Below are 16728 nucleotides of genomic sequence, written 5' to 3' on the forward strand. Positions count from 1 at the left end.
GCAAGAACTGAGTTTACCAGAATTTCTAACGACAGATCTAACTGGTAAAGTTATGACGCAAATAAAACTACCACCTTTATCGCAAAATTATGAGCTAGTGACATATAAGGTAAGAATGTGATAAAAAAATACTAGCCTATGGATCTGCCATCTATTGATTCAGTATTTCAATGAATATAATAAAAGAAACTTTACCTTATGAACATTCTCTTTTAGATAACGCGCAGAGAACAAAACGCACAAGCAGAAGTAAATGCAGCTTTTCTATACAAATTCAAGCCTCACACACATGATGTTGAAAAAGCGAGAATTGTGTATGGCAACATCAATCCAACATTTACACACGCTTACAAAACTGAGAAATTTCTGGTTGGGCGTAATTTATTTACTAACGAGACGTTGCAATCGGCTCTACACATTTTGGAAAAGGAGATCGACCCCATTGAACGTCCTCCTTATACGCCTCCTTATGTCCGAAGGAAAGTAGCTTTAGGATTATTTTACAAGGTACGTATATCTTTAGATGTGGTTAAGGTGGCCACCATGCCACTACCAGTGCATCGAGAGATCGTGGGTTCAATTCCCCACGGAACAAATATTTGTGCAATTCATAAATAGTTGTTTTGGGTCTGTACTGTGTGTCCGTTGTTTGTATGTTTGTAAAAGTCCCCGCCACACAAGAGCAATTCTTAGTGCGGAAGTTCTCTTTTAAAAAGAAAAAAGGTAAATAAACGACGGAAGCGGTAATTTAAACATATTTTATTGTCAATTTGTTTTTAGGGAATCATAAAATTATGTCCAAAAGATATCATAAAACCTTTCTACAAATCTGGCGCAACCACACCTTCAGAAGACCGACCGCCAGTCAGTCGCAGCTATCAAGAATACGATACCGACCAAAAAGATTATCCAATAACACAACCACTGTTAAAAAAGGAGGGAATGATTCAATGTGCAGGTGAAGCTGTTTATAGTGATGATATTCCTACCATTAAAGATGAGGTCTTCGCTACATTCGTACTTGCTACAGTACCTAAAGGAGATATTGAAAGTATTGATACCTCCGAAGTGTTGGTATGTAAAAACTATTTCCTTACTTTAACTCGCACACATTATTTTAGTTACCTAACATGCTGGTATGTTTTTTGCAGAAAGTAAAAGGTGTAATAGCGGTTCTAACCTCTGCCGACATACCAGGAGTGAACAGCGTAGTCCGAAGAGATTTCTTACTAATGATGGAGAACGAAGAATTTTTAGCAAGTGATAAAGTGATATTTTTCAATCAACCTGTAGCTATAGTCGTGGCAGATACACAGGTTTTGGCTGATAAAATGGCTAAGCTGGTTAAAGTGAAATATAAAAATATACCAAAGAAGCCTATAATTTTTACTATTGAGGATGCCATTAAAGCTCCGAAAGAAGAAAACAGGCTGGTTTCGTATCCCGGTATTGTACCCATGGAGAGAGGAGCTAACGTAAGACGGATTATAAAAGGAACATTTATCAGCCCTCGTCAGTATCATCACATGATGGAATTGCACACAACTGTGACAAAACCCGTTGATGAAGGATTAGAAGTGGCGTCTTCAACGCAATTTATAGATATTACTCAAGCGTCTATAGCACAACTTCTAAAAATGACTGAAAGTCTGTAAGTATGCGTAAAATAAAAACGTCCTTTAAAGTTATTAATTTTTAATTTTCAACTGTCTTCTGCCGTGGTATATCGTAGCAATGAGATTTCAATCCAACTGCTATCTTGTAATAACTTAGAAAAATATCTTATTAGTATACATTTGTTTTCTAAAATTGCATTAGAGTGATTTTCTTTTATTTCAGAATTATAGTACAGACACGAAGATGCGGAGGAGGTTTCGGTTGCAAAATTAGCAGATCGAATTTCGCAGCGTTAGCAACTGCATTGGTAGCTAAGAAACTAAATAGGGCGTGCAGAATGTCTATGTCCATGCAAGATATAATGCGTGTCACTGGAAAAAGACCAAACTCTAGGCTGGATTATGAGGTAGGATTATTGTAAGTATATATAAATACAAAAAAATATAACATATTATGTGAATAACTGTATTTTTTTATTGTTTAAGATCGGGGTGGATGATAGAGGTGAAATTCAATACATGGACAGTGTTTTCTATGTGAACGATGGCAATTCTTCGAATGAAAATGAAAATACATATGCAACAGATTCATTGAAGAATTGTTATAATCCTAGAAGGTGGAAAGTAGACTCATTTGGTGTAATTACCGATGCTCCATCAAATACTTTTATGAGGGCTCCTGGTGAGTAAAGATAGATACTTATATACCATTATAAGGATAAGTGAAATAAAAAAGGTTTGCTTGTATGACTTACCTATTGCAAGAGCTCCGATTCTCTAAGAGTTCAGATTTTTTTAAATCCTAAAATAACATTATAGTTGAATTCGAAATAATTTCAGGGGGTTTGGAAGGAATTACTGGCATAGAACATATCATGGATCGTATTGCTTTAGAGTTAAATATTGATCCTGTAGAAGTCCGCATGGCTAATTATAGACAAGAAGATAATGATTTACCAGTTTTGGTACCACGGTTTCTGGAAAGAATTAACTACAGGGAGAGACAGGACCGTGTTAAAGAATTTAATGATCACAACAGATGGAAGAAACGTGGGATAAAGATGAACAATATGGCTTTCCCGACGGCATATATTGGGAACTATGGAGCTTTAGTTAGCGTGTACCACGGTGATGGAAGTGTTGTCATAAGTTGTGGAGGCACGGAGATTGGACAAGGCATATTTACTAAAGTAGCGCAAGTAGCAGCTGCAGAATTTCGCGTTCCTGTTGAAACCGTTACAGTCACCCCGTGCTACAATTTCTCGACACCAAATAATTTTGCAGTAGCTTCCAGTATAACCAGTGAATGTTGTGCTTATGCAGTTATAAGATGCTGTGATCAAATCAATGCAAGATTAGCACCGTTTAGAGCAGCTATGCCTACAGCATCCTGGCGTGAAATTGTCTTTGAAGCAGATAGGCAGGGAGTTTTACTACAAGCAAATTATCTGACAAGTCAAAACGATCCGAGATTGATTGATTATTCGATATTTGGTATTGGTGTCGTTGAAGTAGAGGTAGACATATTGAGTGGAAGTAAATGGATCGTTCGGGCTGATATATTCGAAGACGTTGGCCGGAGTATGAACCCAGCTATAGATCTTGGTCAGGTAAAAGCATATTCACAAAGCTACAATCGACAATGCGTTTTTATTTGGTGTCAATTTATGAGTTGAATATCAATTTTCATTTGTTTTATTGCCTTATACAGGTGGAAGGAGCGTTTGTCCAGAGTTTATCTTTGTGGACAATGGAGATACACGATTTTGACGAGCATACCGGAGAAATATACACAGATCGAACTTGGACCTACAAAATTATTGGAGCTAAAGACATACCTTGGGACTTCCGTGTATTCTTTAGACGGAATCGACCAAATCCAGTTGGTATACTAGGATCTAAAGGTAAAATCATTCAGTTTAGATTTTATATGAAAATAAGAATAAAATTATATTAAGATGTTTATGATTTTGTGGTTGTTTGCAGCTGCTGGTGAACCTCCATGCTGCTTAGCTTACAGCGTGGTTGAAGCAATAAGAGAAGCTGTACAAGCATCTAGAAAAGACAGCGGTAAAGAAGTGAACTATCTCAATTTAAGTAAGTATTTTTTAATATACTGTCATTACATAGGCAAACCTCCGAATATTGGTAGCGCCATATACTTTTTTCATTATAGCCAAACAAAAAATGAACTGCCAAAGTAGTTCCTACAAAACCCACCAGAGGCGCTAATCAGATTTTCATACAACATTTTCTCGATAGCTAGCCCGTCGCCGATACGCGATAGTAGCAGAGAATCGAGCTACTGAGCACCGTAAACGACAACGTTTTTTTTCGGGTGCGACATACCTACCCCATATTTATAAAACATTATCGATTTATATTTAACCTGAAAACAAGTCGATAAAAGGAAATTAGCATAATTACTAAACAAACAAGTTAAGAATACTTATCGTGCTCATCAAAGAAATACTTTTGGTGAATTAATTAACGACGCAGCCCAACCCCTTCTCTTGGTTTATATTTATATTAAATACAACACATAATAAGAGTATTATATACCGTTTTATATGGCAATAGGCTCGCCCTCTATTAAATGGGAATAATAAAATGGAAAAACGTAAAGGTATTTCATACACTTATGCCTACACCTTCAGGTAAAACAGGATATGCATGTATAGATCACACCATTTTAATATAGAAATACGATTAAAATAATATTTTGTAATTAAATCACAAAATATGTAGTAGCACCGAACGGAATCCTTTTCTATCGAAATGAATGCAAAACCGCTCCTTGTACGACTATTCGTTTTATTTTCAATTCTAAGCATTATTTATACATAAGAACCTTGTAACCTTTATATATGTCCAGCACTATAAACCAAAAACTTATTGGAGAGCCCCGGCATGCACGATTTATCTATATTACATTCTTTGTATATCCAAAATAAAGTATACCACCGCCAAAAGTGAATCGTGCATGCAAGGTTCTCTTCTAAGTTGTCGAACCATAATAAAATGTTATTGTTACAGAAGTTCCAGTCAACATTGAAAGCATTGTGAAGGGCGCTGACGTCAAGATAGAAGAGTTTCTTCTGTATTAAACATACTCAATATACATATATTTTATAGTATATGATAAACATTTTCTTCAGTAAAACTTTTTGTATAATCGATGTAAGTAATATTTAATTTTATTATAATGTTATAGTTTTACTCTTATTTTCTCTATCTTTGCCCTCATTTAATATTTTTTAATGATTATATTTACTCTCATAGTATTTTATTAGTTATTCTATGTTACAATAACTTTTATTATTTACACAAGAATATTTACAATTTACAAATATTTTTAAACTAAATTATATTATTGAATATATGCAAAATCTAAATTAAAAAGAAAAAAAATAGTCTCTGAATCATATTCAATATCAGAATAAATCAATATATCAAACGAATAAAAATATTCAGCCTACATTTCAAGAAATAGAGCATCTAAAATGATACGCGAATCGAAATTCAGTAATGCGGTGAAATTTCCCGTATTCCTTGCGGTGGGAGCAGAGCTTCAAGCAATTTTATTGAGAATTTCGGACGGCATCCGAAATCTGAGTAAATATTGTTTTACGAAAATCAACCTGTTGTTTATAGGAATCAGAATTTAAAATCATTGAAATAACATAGCTCGAATGTCTGTATTAAGGTGAATAGTATAATTTTAATGAAGATTATTATTATTCGATATATTACTGCCATACCAAGTATATGTTCATGTATATGTACTCATTACTTTCTTATATACCAAGTATATAAGAAAGTAATGAGAACAGTAGCGCGATTTTGTACAGTCGATACTATCGAGTATCTAAAGTTTAACATTTAGAATGTACTGCCAAAATAATTCCTACGAAGCCCGTCAGAGGCGCTGATCAGATTTTCATACAAAATTTCGATAGTAGTAGAGAATCGAGCTACTGGCAAGCGACCGCAAAGAAATAGACAATGTAAAACCTTGTTTACTATATTATTATGTTTACTCTTATTGCATCCTGTCATAATGCTTCGCTTTTTTAATAAGGTAACTACTTAATGTGTTGAACATCGGAGATAAATTATGAACGGTAATCCCCGCATCATCTAATTAATTACGTGCTCAAGCTCACACATTTATTCCCGCACGTAGTTTTTCAACTTTTTCAATCGTATTTATCGGCTAAACGAATATTTTTCTTTTCTAGAATTTATTTTACGGCGAATTTATATTTGCTGTATTTTAACAGGCTTACTTTCCGAGATGTATATATAGTAAGTATATTTAGTTCTTACTAAAAATTAAGATATTATCCTTCTTGGAGGTGATTCGCTAACTTATCAAAGAAAATGTAAAATTGTGTAACGATGTTACAAAATAATTATTTTGTATCCCAATTACAGTACTATGTATAAATGAAGTTTTTTTTTATCGGGCATTGTTAAACATCGAATATAAATCGCGTAATTTGGACAATGAACAAACGAAAGCGCAGTGGTTCGCAACTTCATTTGTGGTGAAATCGATCCGTTTAAACGATAATTATGTCAATGAAAATTATTTATATTTAAAATGGTACCACGTAGAGAGAGATTTGTTGTGCAATGGTGAACCGCTTGTACGCGGTTAAACATTGTTGACCGCTCAGTCAAACTTATGTTGTTCCAAACAATGGCTGCCCAAAAGTATTTTTGAATCATATCAAATATTTTATTCAAATAAAGCCGTATAGGCGTATACCAGTGATAGCTGTAATACAATTTTGTAAAATATTTTTGCTAACTTTTGCTAGCGGCTTTATCTGCACGAAAAAAGTATAGTTCAGCCTTTTTGATATTAAAGAAAGACAAAATACCCTTTTTTTCATTAATTATACCAGTAGTGTGTGTAAAGTAATTGACATCACTAATTAGTATAGATTGCCGATAACACGTAAACGTTACTTATTAACTGTACCGTTATAAAGACAACACGAACGATGAGCCCTTAAATAATAGACGCTATTGATCCAGTGACCAGTTCGTTGTAGAATCGATCACCCAGTTTAAATAGTTCACAGTTCAACATGCTGTCGAAGGTAAACATGGTAAATTCTCTTTTCGCGTCACCAGTTTCATATCAAATATTACAAAGTTAGTAGTTTCCCTACAGTCGGTACTATGTGTAGAGAGTGTTTGACGATAAAATCAATTGAAAAATAGTTCTTGCGGAATACGATAGAGGCGCTGATCACTTACTATCACTATACACGCATCCGATTCTCGATTGTGGAAGTAGGTTTTTTTAGGTAACGTAGAGTTAAGTTTTTTATAAACTTATTAGAAATGTCATCACGTATGGTTCATAATGGTTCAATATTTGAATAACCAAATAAACTTTATTTTTAGTAAAACGTTCAATAAGAAAAATAATGTTCATAATATGCCTGTTTAATAAAGTGGCGCGGAATCGAAAGCTAGTAATGTAGATGAACTCAAATTAAAATCAGTTTTCATTATTATCGAGGCCACCCGCAGTGCATAAATCCGTACAAATATGTCTGTCGTACAATTTGTTTGGCGCCAATTATATTATTATACGTCTGATTTCAGTTCAATGCAATTCATTCGAATTCCTTTCTATAGTCCATCATTTCATAATGCCTTTGTCATGTTTCATTTAGACAGAGTAAAAAGAATTTTTAGATATTGGATTTTGAAAAAAGTGGTGTAAATTTTGTAAAACCTTTGTTTGAACTGGAGTTATTTTACTGAAACGGAAATCTCAATGAAGTTTCAGCCCCAAAATCTGTTAATATTTTCTATTAGGACTAACTTCTGTTTCAGTTGTTTCTTAATTTTATATCTTTTGTAAAAAAATATGGGACTAATTAAGAGCATTAAAACCTTTATTTATTATTTTCACAAAAATAAAAACATTAATTTAGTATCTATTCATTATCTCGCCAAATGAATTCATAAAGTCGAAAAATCTTGGTATAGTCGGCGCGTTATTACAAATTTACTTAATCTTAAGGACGAAGCCGGGGTATAATAAAGTTATAATTTCCTCTTACCCTACCTAAGCGTTTATACTATGTATAAAGGAGAATGATTCTCTTTGTCGGTCGTAAACCCATTGCTTGTATTATGGTTTATTTGATTATGTGGACCGGCCTCGGCGCCGGCCGGGACATAACCAACTTTATTGCTTACTTAAATAACTACCGTAGCTAGGCCACCCTTTGCCAATAATTTTTATTTCTAATAATTCATTTCTAAGTCTTTATTGAATTCCTTTACAAATGCTAAGAGGCGTTTATAATATAAATTGTTAAATTATAGTCTTTCAAAGGTAAAATACGATTAAAATTTGTAACAATACCAGTAGTAGAGAAAAAATGCGAGCCAAAAAAGGAATCAAACCATTTTAAACAGGAACTACAATGCAACTGGTTTAAAAAAATATATTTTCTGTCTGTCAAAAGCATCTTAAAAACACTCACTAGATGTCAACAAATACTATCCTGCAATATATTTACAGGCAAGTATTAATTAATAACTCCGCTTCCGTATAGCAGATCCAATCTTAGAAAATGAGATTATTTTTGCTTTCCAATTATATATCTGTCACTGCTGTAATTTCGTTCCAAATATCCTTTTATTTAATCTTAACAAACGTTGTCAAAGATTTGCTCCGTACGGTTTAGCGAATAACGTATTTAGTTCTGTACAAATAAGGTTCAAACTTCACCGCATGTGGTTCTACTTATTGAAGATATGTCGTTACTTTGTTTGGGAGTCGGGTCAGCGCCGACATCGGCAGGTGTCACAAGCACCGGAACATTATGACATGAATCGTGCAATTCCTTTCAAAATGAATAAAATATCTCTGATTTTTTCATTTATTTCCTTATACTGTCGCTATTTATTTGGCCGTTATGGAGTATTTGGGTCAATCTTAATGTAACATGATATTTTCCTTTCTGCAGGCCCAACTTCCAATTGTACAAATGTATACGAACAACAAATAAAATATTCATGTTTCGTACATTTTTCTATAAAATTTGTCATAAAAATATTCATCAGCTCTATAAAGGTCCCTTTACAAACTTCTAACGCAATTTATAAAATCGGCTTTATATTCAAGTAACTCGTCAACGCAACCCAGCTCACGTCACATAATAGTTTATGGGGAGCCTACCTCAAGGGTGTATTGTGGCTATAGAGATAGCGACGTATTTGATTTAAGATGACGCCGTGGAAGACAAAGGCGTGAGGTATCATTTTGCATCAAAGCCCGCGGGGTGACAGTTGGGCCAGGGAGCCAACGTTGCGGAAAATAGCCTGCTCTGGATCTCACGATACTACGAGAACCGACGCCACCGGCTACCCTCTAAGTTTCGATTACGTATTTTATTTATGATAAGGGTTACGAGCCAAGAATACTCGTTTTACAGTGCGTTTATATTATAGCAGGATTATATTGGTCTGCGATAGTGTGTTCTATTAGGATTGACCCTTGTAAGTTGCGTTGTGCGGAAATTTGATGATGCTGTCGGTTACAGATTTTCGCAATGAATGCGCGTCGTCCGGGTTCACGTTTGAAAAAAAATACAAAGAGAATAAAAGCGACAGCAAACAAGGATTGATAAAAGTTTTCATAAACGAAGCCTAGACTAAAATACTAAGAGAAACCCAATAAAGGAACACGGTTGAACGAGTTTCCATTTAATAAAGGAGCCGAAAAAATATTTTAGTCATACTTTTTTTTATCGAATCTATAATGACATCATCTCGGCGTATCTACCGAAAACTTATTTGTTTGAATCAATTGGAATATTAAGACTATTAAGGGAATAAAAAAAGTAATTTGTACTGTTTGTGTGAATAGTGACTAAATTCTAACACGCACTGTTTCGGGCCGCTAACGTTTCTGGAGTCTTGATTCCGGCAGTCAGGTCAAAGCGTAATTGGATTTTAGTGTTACAAAGGTACTTTTAGTTTGGAATGGAACTGTCCAATAAACGACACATTCGTGCACTGTCTACCGTAGGGATTATACGGCTATAAGCAAATGATGTGATCTTACTTAGGGAATACCTGTACCTGGATTTTGGCTAAACCAAATAATGTCTTTGTATTAAAGATAAATAACTGTATTCATCAGTTTCAACATCTTGAGGAGGTCGTGAGTCCGACAAGCGATTAAAAAGAGTGGCCATGAGTGCCTGTCAGTTCTTTTCATTGGCCCTACCTTCCGAACTGGCGGTAAATTTACTCTCTGTATCATTGACTATCATAAGTCAGCATTTGACCTATATGAATAAATGATTTGATTTTGATTCCCACACAGAAATTGATTTTTCGGGTCTGGTAGTATTTTAAGTTTGTTGTTTGTGTTTTTAAAGTTCCCGCGACACAAGACCAATTCTTAGTGCGGGAGTTGTATTTTTAAAAAGGAATATAGATATAACCAGACATAAATTAAGCACTAAAAACCTAAATTTTACTTAATTAGGTACTATAAGAAACCATTTTCGTCGTTTATCCCCAACATGTGTCTAAGTACACTCAGTATAGACTTACAAAGGATTACGGGAAAACAGAACGCTTAAGGAAAAACTGAGGTGTCCATTCCGTCCGTCTGTCTTGTCACAGGTGATTATCTCCGAGATTATGTGGACACAAAAGTACCGTGTAAAAATAGCTAACGAGTGATTAACTTGGATTATATTGTTTGGCTTATGGATGTAAATGTAATCTTACAATTACGTAGAAGTTTTATATGCTTAACTATTGTAAAACATGTTTTATGATTTATATAAAGGTAAATGCTTTATTTTAATTATATTTTTGTATTTTTCTTTTGTAATACAATTTTTAAATGTATTGTTTTTAAATGACAGCAAGTTGTGAATATTCAAAATTAAATTATAAAAATAGTTTAGTTGGCATTTGACTCGAACGGAGTGTTTAAAAATACAAAAATTTAAAAAGTGCAGTTATATAAAATGTTTTCAAATTAACATTAAAGTAAACACATAAACTTAAATTCTAAATGTGTGATTGACTATCTACATAACTAAAAAAAATGGTCTAGAGTTATACTGCATTCAGATATAACATAGGTCTGTAGACTTAACTTTGAAAATACGACAGTAATTCTCTAGAGCACATAATACTTCTAGAAAAAAAAATCTGTAACTCCCAAAGGTAAACCGTATAGTAAAATAAAGTGGCAAATTGATCAATTCGTTCGCACAGTTGAGCAGTATTGTGTCAAGTGGTCAGTCCTTCAATGGATGACAGCTGTCCAGATAATTATCGAGCCCACTCCATTTAGAGCACCTCTATCCGTTTGTCGGAATATCTATTAGAAGTCTACAGAAACTATTACCTAAGTTTAAACCTGCCTAAGATTTATCGTTTCACCAAATTCCTAGAGGTACAACTGTTTATCTATAATAATAATAAATATCATTGGACAACTCACACACGGTCGTCTGATCCCAAACTAAGCAAAGCTTGTAGTATGGTAATCGTACAACTGAAAAACATACTTATTTACTTCTAAATTTGTTTTTTTTTTTGTTTTTTTTTTTTCATTCCAATCAATTTATTTCAATTAATACATTAAATGATAATTTTATATGTACAAACGAAAAAAAATAATAATAAAGGAATTAAACATAAATAAAATTAAAATAAGGCATCATAAAATATCTCCGCATCGCCGTCCTCGGGTAACGTGCCCAGAAGGCTAAAACATACTTATATAGATAAATTAACAACCAGGCTCAAAACACATAGTCGTGCTCATCACATAAATATTTGTCTCGGGTGGGATTCGAATCCACTACACGTGGCTTAATAACGGTTATTATGCCGAGGTAACCACGTTAACCGCTGCACCAAACGTGCAGTAAAGTTATCTTGTCTGTTGTAAAAACAATTCATTTTATAATGCCTATAAATATAGTTTGCATTTACGTAAATATATATATTGCGACGTGTCTGTGCATTTTTTACAAGCTTTTATTAATCCTGTTATTATTATATTGTTTGTAAATATAGCCTGTAAAATATAATCTGTTTACAGAAAACTAAGGTAGGATAAATAATCCTTTCAAGTCTAGTAAAAATAAAACAGTCTGACGAGGTATTAATATTCTCGATCCCGAAGATCTATTTCTTTGTCTTATTAAGCTGGCATCACGAGTTAACAGGCGAAGGAAATGAGTACAAATGGAGTCAATATTGTGGAACAAATATATACAATTTCCCTAGCTGTTGGTCATTTGCAGGGGACGTGCGTGCAAGCACATTTGTCTAGATAGACAGGATTACTTATTTGTTCTGTTTCAAAGCCGAGACAACAAGCCACGCAGCAGTTTCACTTGAAATAAACTATAGTATAATCGAAAGTCTATTAATCAGTTCTGACACAAATGCAACTCGTTTATAACACATTCCGTTTGAATAACTACATGATTGTTTTTTATATTAAAAAAATATTTGATTAGTAATGTTTTTAAAGATTTTTTTTTGTGCGATTTACAGTTATGTCTATAGCAGAATTAAAGTAAATATCATTAAGTAGGTGTTTGCAGGTTTTATTTACTAACAGCAATGGTAATCCTTACAAAACTTAAATGTTTTAAACATACTATTACGTATTCATACATTTCATTATATGAAAAATACACAATGAAATTAATGAATACATAATCCACGGTTAAAAATTTTCAGAACATAAACTTAAAACTGTGGCAAGATAAATTTCTTAGCCTTAATATTCTCTAAAGAAAACTGACGGCTAGTAGAAACTACTAACATTATTTATGTCTAAAAGTAAAGTTAATTATGAAGTTATAGTTCACTTTTAGTTAGAGTATGTTGAGTGTTAATATTGGTCTTAAGAGAATACGGAATAAGCGTTTCATATATGTATATTATGTTAAAGTGAGTGTTGAACGTATAATTCATTGCGTCAGTCGTGAATACTTTTCGATCTTAAAATATTTACAAATGTACAAGATAGAAGATAAGAGATATTTTGGAAGTTTGTTACTCAATCATGCCAAAACTATTGAGTAAACATTTTGATATATTACATAAATATTTATAATCCGGATTTACACATTTAATACATTTAATACATAAACCAGGATTTTTTCTCTAAGTAGGCATTAACTAGTGGTAAAATAAAGAAATCAAAATTTATTTATTTTTATTTTATTATTATTATACACATTCAGTTATACATAACATTTATCAGCGTCCCACAAAACCTCATAAGAAGTTTGACTGTGAGATCAAAAAAGAATAACTCTTTACGGAATAAAAAGGAATTATATTTTGATGTCGTGATATGTATTGTATTTCTGACTTTTCCCCACACAGTGGTAGCAAGCCTGTACTAACAACGTGAAATATATTTTGTCTACGTGTAGCTCGCGTTTTCGTCAAATTTGTCGTCGGGAATAGGTGTGACGCGAGGTAACGAGTCTCTGTCGACTGTGGCACCTCTACACGAACTAACTATAATTCATTCCACCTGCCTGTCAACAATTTCACCCGTGTAATACGTTTCTGCCTGTTTACAGAGAAATTCCTGCTGCGACGATTAAAACATGAGAACTCATTTATGTTGCAATATAAAACTGTAGTTGTGTTTGTACCGCTTTACTAGTATAAACTTAAAATTGATATAAGGGTTTCTGATAAATAAATAAGTTTATAATAATATTATGTAGATATTAAAATATGAGTCTGGTGCATAAAAATGCCAAAATACAAAAATGGGGACCATAAGCAATCACTATTTATTAATTATTTTGTTAAAGAAGTATACAATTTAAATGTCTACTATAAGTTTGGTAAATCTCTGACAAAGGTCATGTTCTACGTATGTAAGTTGAAAGTATACCGCCGCGGGCAAAGGCCAATTCCAATTTATTTTCTTAAACAAAATCACTCGACTTTCTCTTCTTCATTTGTTTTGCATTCGTGGAATTAAGAAAAATACTGGTTGTTTTTTAAAGAAACATTTAACAAAGTCAATAAATCTTTCAAGTGCTTCGAGGCTGATTAAGTAGTCGTGGACTATGTATGTAAACAACTCCATTCGCTTTAGAACGGTTTTCTCGAAAAACATCCCGCTGGGGCCATTGGAAAAACTGCCTAATTAAGTTATTCCTAGAATTGTCGTCCATTTAAGTAACTTATTGAAATATTCGTATGTTATTTCAGGTTCGTTATTGGTTGGTAAATTCTACTGAGTTTTGTTTTTGGAAACTAGATTAACAAATTTTCTGGAGACGCCTTTCTTATAAATTTTATCATAATTGCAATTTTTGTTTTGGTACATTATCTTTTTAAGTGTAAATATATTTTCATTATCATTAGTTTCGTTTCATATGACTATGCATATTAATTAGTATTACAAGCATCATAAAGCCAAACTAAACCTATTTAGTATTTAATTAACTACTCTTAACACATTTATAATCTTTATTGTGACAAATACAAAAAAATTGTCCAAAACAATATCAAGTTTAGTCGTTTCGTTACCCGTTTAACCGTCACAATAAAGTAAGTAGTTCTCTGACATGGGATACATTATCGTTCTAGTCTAGTCTGGTTTTTGTGACATTGTTTTAAAGTCCTAAATCAGACGCGGACATAACCCTTTTCATATTTAACATTATACGAGGATTTATCTTGTGTGTGATGTAGAATTATCAAGACCTTATTTAGTTCTAAAAATATTACTTGGTAAAACTATACGCAATGTTTTTAACAGAAAGAGTGAAATGTTGATCGATCGACTCTAATGAATAAATATTGCAACCAAATTCTCAACAAGTTGTTACCATTGTTTTCAAGATTACTGACGAAGGACATAGCAGTGTGAGGCAGTGTGCTTTTAGATGAGCGAATATAGCGCCATTAAACATGCTACTAGGTAGCTACCGGGAAATTATATAAAGGAACTTTATCACCACTATCAATATATACTAGCTTAGCCTTTGATCCAAACTATGTTGTTTATCACTACTGTCTACTATCAATATGAAAACGAAATATGAAACAAGTCTGAAGTCAAGTATTTGATAGGCAGGAGTTTTGATAATCTCGCTTCTAAAAGATTATCATTGAGACTAAACTCTTAAAGAATTACCTAAAATGTCAGTAGTATATAATAGCGAATGAAGGAGACTTTTTATATTTGGTTCAAAGTTAATTTATTATTGATGTTTCTCGAAGTATGTGGGAGAACAAACGTCAGGTACACGATTGTAACTTTATTGTATTGATGTTGGACTTTTTATTTGTGTTAGCTAATACAATTGTAGCAATGAGTTCAGTTCTAAGAAATATCTGCTTTCAACTTTGTTATAAAAGTATCTGAAATGTGTCAATAAAGTAGACCTTTATAAATAACGTGGTAAACAATTACATTATTGTAGTTTTTTAGTATTATAAGTAAGTATCGTTTTAAGTTTTTTTATTAATATTTATTTGTGTATTTATTGCTTGTTTATAAGGACCGAAGACTGTTCATATTACACACATATTTTAAGCACGAAGTAAACTGTCTCCAAAAACAACAAAACAACCATATTTTTGAAATATGAATAACTAAAGTACAAAATATTACTGGAACTTAAACATAATTTTGTATCTTCTTTCATTATTATTTTGATATACTCTTATAGATTTATATTACTTATGCAATATAATCGTTACATTTACATACGTAAAGTTCGCATAAATGTAAGCAAGTAACGAAATACTTATTAGAATCTATTTAATCACATTACCGAGTAAGACTTAGAACCGCAATCTAAGTCTAGGTATAACGTATAGCGGACTGCATGTGAGTGAGACGTTAAGCCCAGTAAATTCCCAGTTAATATCGGGAGAACCGAGAGTACCGGGAGTACCGGGGGTACCGGGCCAGGTGACAATTGCGTCCTCTCCGAGCTCGTAACCGCATCTTACCGTTACAATATGCACCCTCCACTGTACAGTTTTAATTGCTTTGCTCCATCCTTTACGGTGCAAAACAATGATAAATAAACCCCACTTTTACCCCCATTTTTAGGTCAAGTTATAAATTACACCGTGATAATGACCGCTCTGTCATTGGCCGGATATTAAATGCGTTCAATAAATTTCTACGTTATTCTGTCATAATTTAATACCTTTGTTTTGAGATATTGATAAGTGAATTTTGTTTTAAAATTATGAACTTAAGTAATAAACCAAGTAAATTGAATAACGACGTCATATTTAAACATTTATATATTTCCATATTTAATTTATTTGTGTATTATGCAGTATACTGACTCAAAAAATCATACCTTTAAATTAGTTAATAACTCAATCCTATATTGAAAAATGTAAAACGTCGAACCACCCACCCAATTGTGTATTGAAAAATCAAATAATAAGTAGCATTCCGATTGCTCTCTATTATTGCCCCGGCATTCGGATATATTGAAATAGATGGCCTATAAACAATACATTTCGAGTTTCAATGGTAATAGAAAGAACAATCGATATTTGAACCGTACATAAATCATTTAAAACATTTGTGGTACTTCGTGATAGTTTCAGATATTCAGCAAAATTATGTTTCTATTATGCAAAATAAAGGATAAAATGTATGCAATTCGCTAAGGACAATTTCTCATAGCTTCAGCTGGCTTTAATACTGAAAAATGAAAGTCGTGGTGGTTGCAATATTAATGTAAACGTCGGGAACTTAGCACTTGACTAATTATATCGTTGAATTGTTACGTGCTAATGACTTTCAATATTATGGCTGGTTGTTACTTTGTTATTTGTTTTGGTCTACAAACAACATGATAAATAATACATGAACTCTATTCTTTAGACTTTGATAATAGTTTTTACCTGTAATTATTAGCGTGTCTATTTCGTGAATTATTCACGCATAATAATTTTATTTACCTTATTATTTATACATAATTTTATACAAACATATTTCCGAATTCGTTACGGTACACGCCAAAGCAATTTTTCAAATATACATAGCTCCAAAAATATATATTAAACAAAAACAAAT

The 16728-nt window shown here is 32.8% G+C and overlaps 1 protein-coding gene across 1 annotated transcript; it reads left to right on the forward strand.

The window, feature by feature from the left end:
* Positions 1 to 7: 7 nt before the first annotated feature.
* Positions 8 to 4850, forward strand: LOC142976206 (xanthine dehydrogenase-like). Its single transcript, XM_076119514.1, has 10 exons — positions 8 to 109; positions 217 to 507; positions 781 to 1074; positions 1152 to 1651; positions 1840 to 2023; positions 2103 to 2298; positions 2457 to 3226; positions 3328 to 3520; positions 3603 to 3713; positions 4653 to 4850. Exons 1-10 carry the CDS (start codon positions 53 to 55, stop codon positions 4721 to 4723), a joined length of 2667 nt encoding a protein of 888 aa, XP_075975629.1. The 5' UTR covers positions 8 to 52; the 3' UTR covers positions 4724 to 4850.
* The last annotated feature ends 11878 nt before the right edge of the window (positions 4851 to 16728 follow it).

The sequence above is a fragment of the Anticarsia gemmatalis genome, chromosome 1 (genome assembly GCF_050436995.1).
Source record: "Anticarsia gemmatalis isolate Benzon Research Colony breed Stoneville strain chromosome 1, ilAntGemm2 primary, whole genome shotgun sequence".
Taxonomy (NCBI): domain Eukaryota; kingdom Metazoa; phylum Arthropoda; class Insecta; order Lepidoptera; family Erebidae; genus Anticarsia; species Anticarsia gemmatalis.

What these genes read in the sequence shown, in the direction of transcription:
- LOC142976206 (XM_076119514.1), top strand. Translation starts at nt 53, where the DNA reads ATGACGCAAATAAAACTACCACCTTTATCGCAAAATTATGAGCTAGTG. An exon ending in CTTTAGGATTATTTTACAAG is followed by an intron (nt 508 to 780) that starts GTACGTATATCT and finishes ATTTGTTTTTAG; the next exon opens with GGAATCATAAAATTATGTCC. An exon ending in ACTCTAGGCTGGATTATGAG is followed by an intron (nt 2,024 to 2,102) that starts GTAGGATTATTG and finishes TTATTGTTTAAG; the next exon opens with ATCGGGGTGGATGATAGAGG.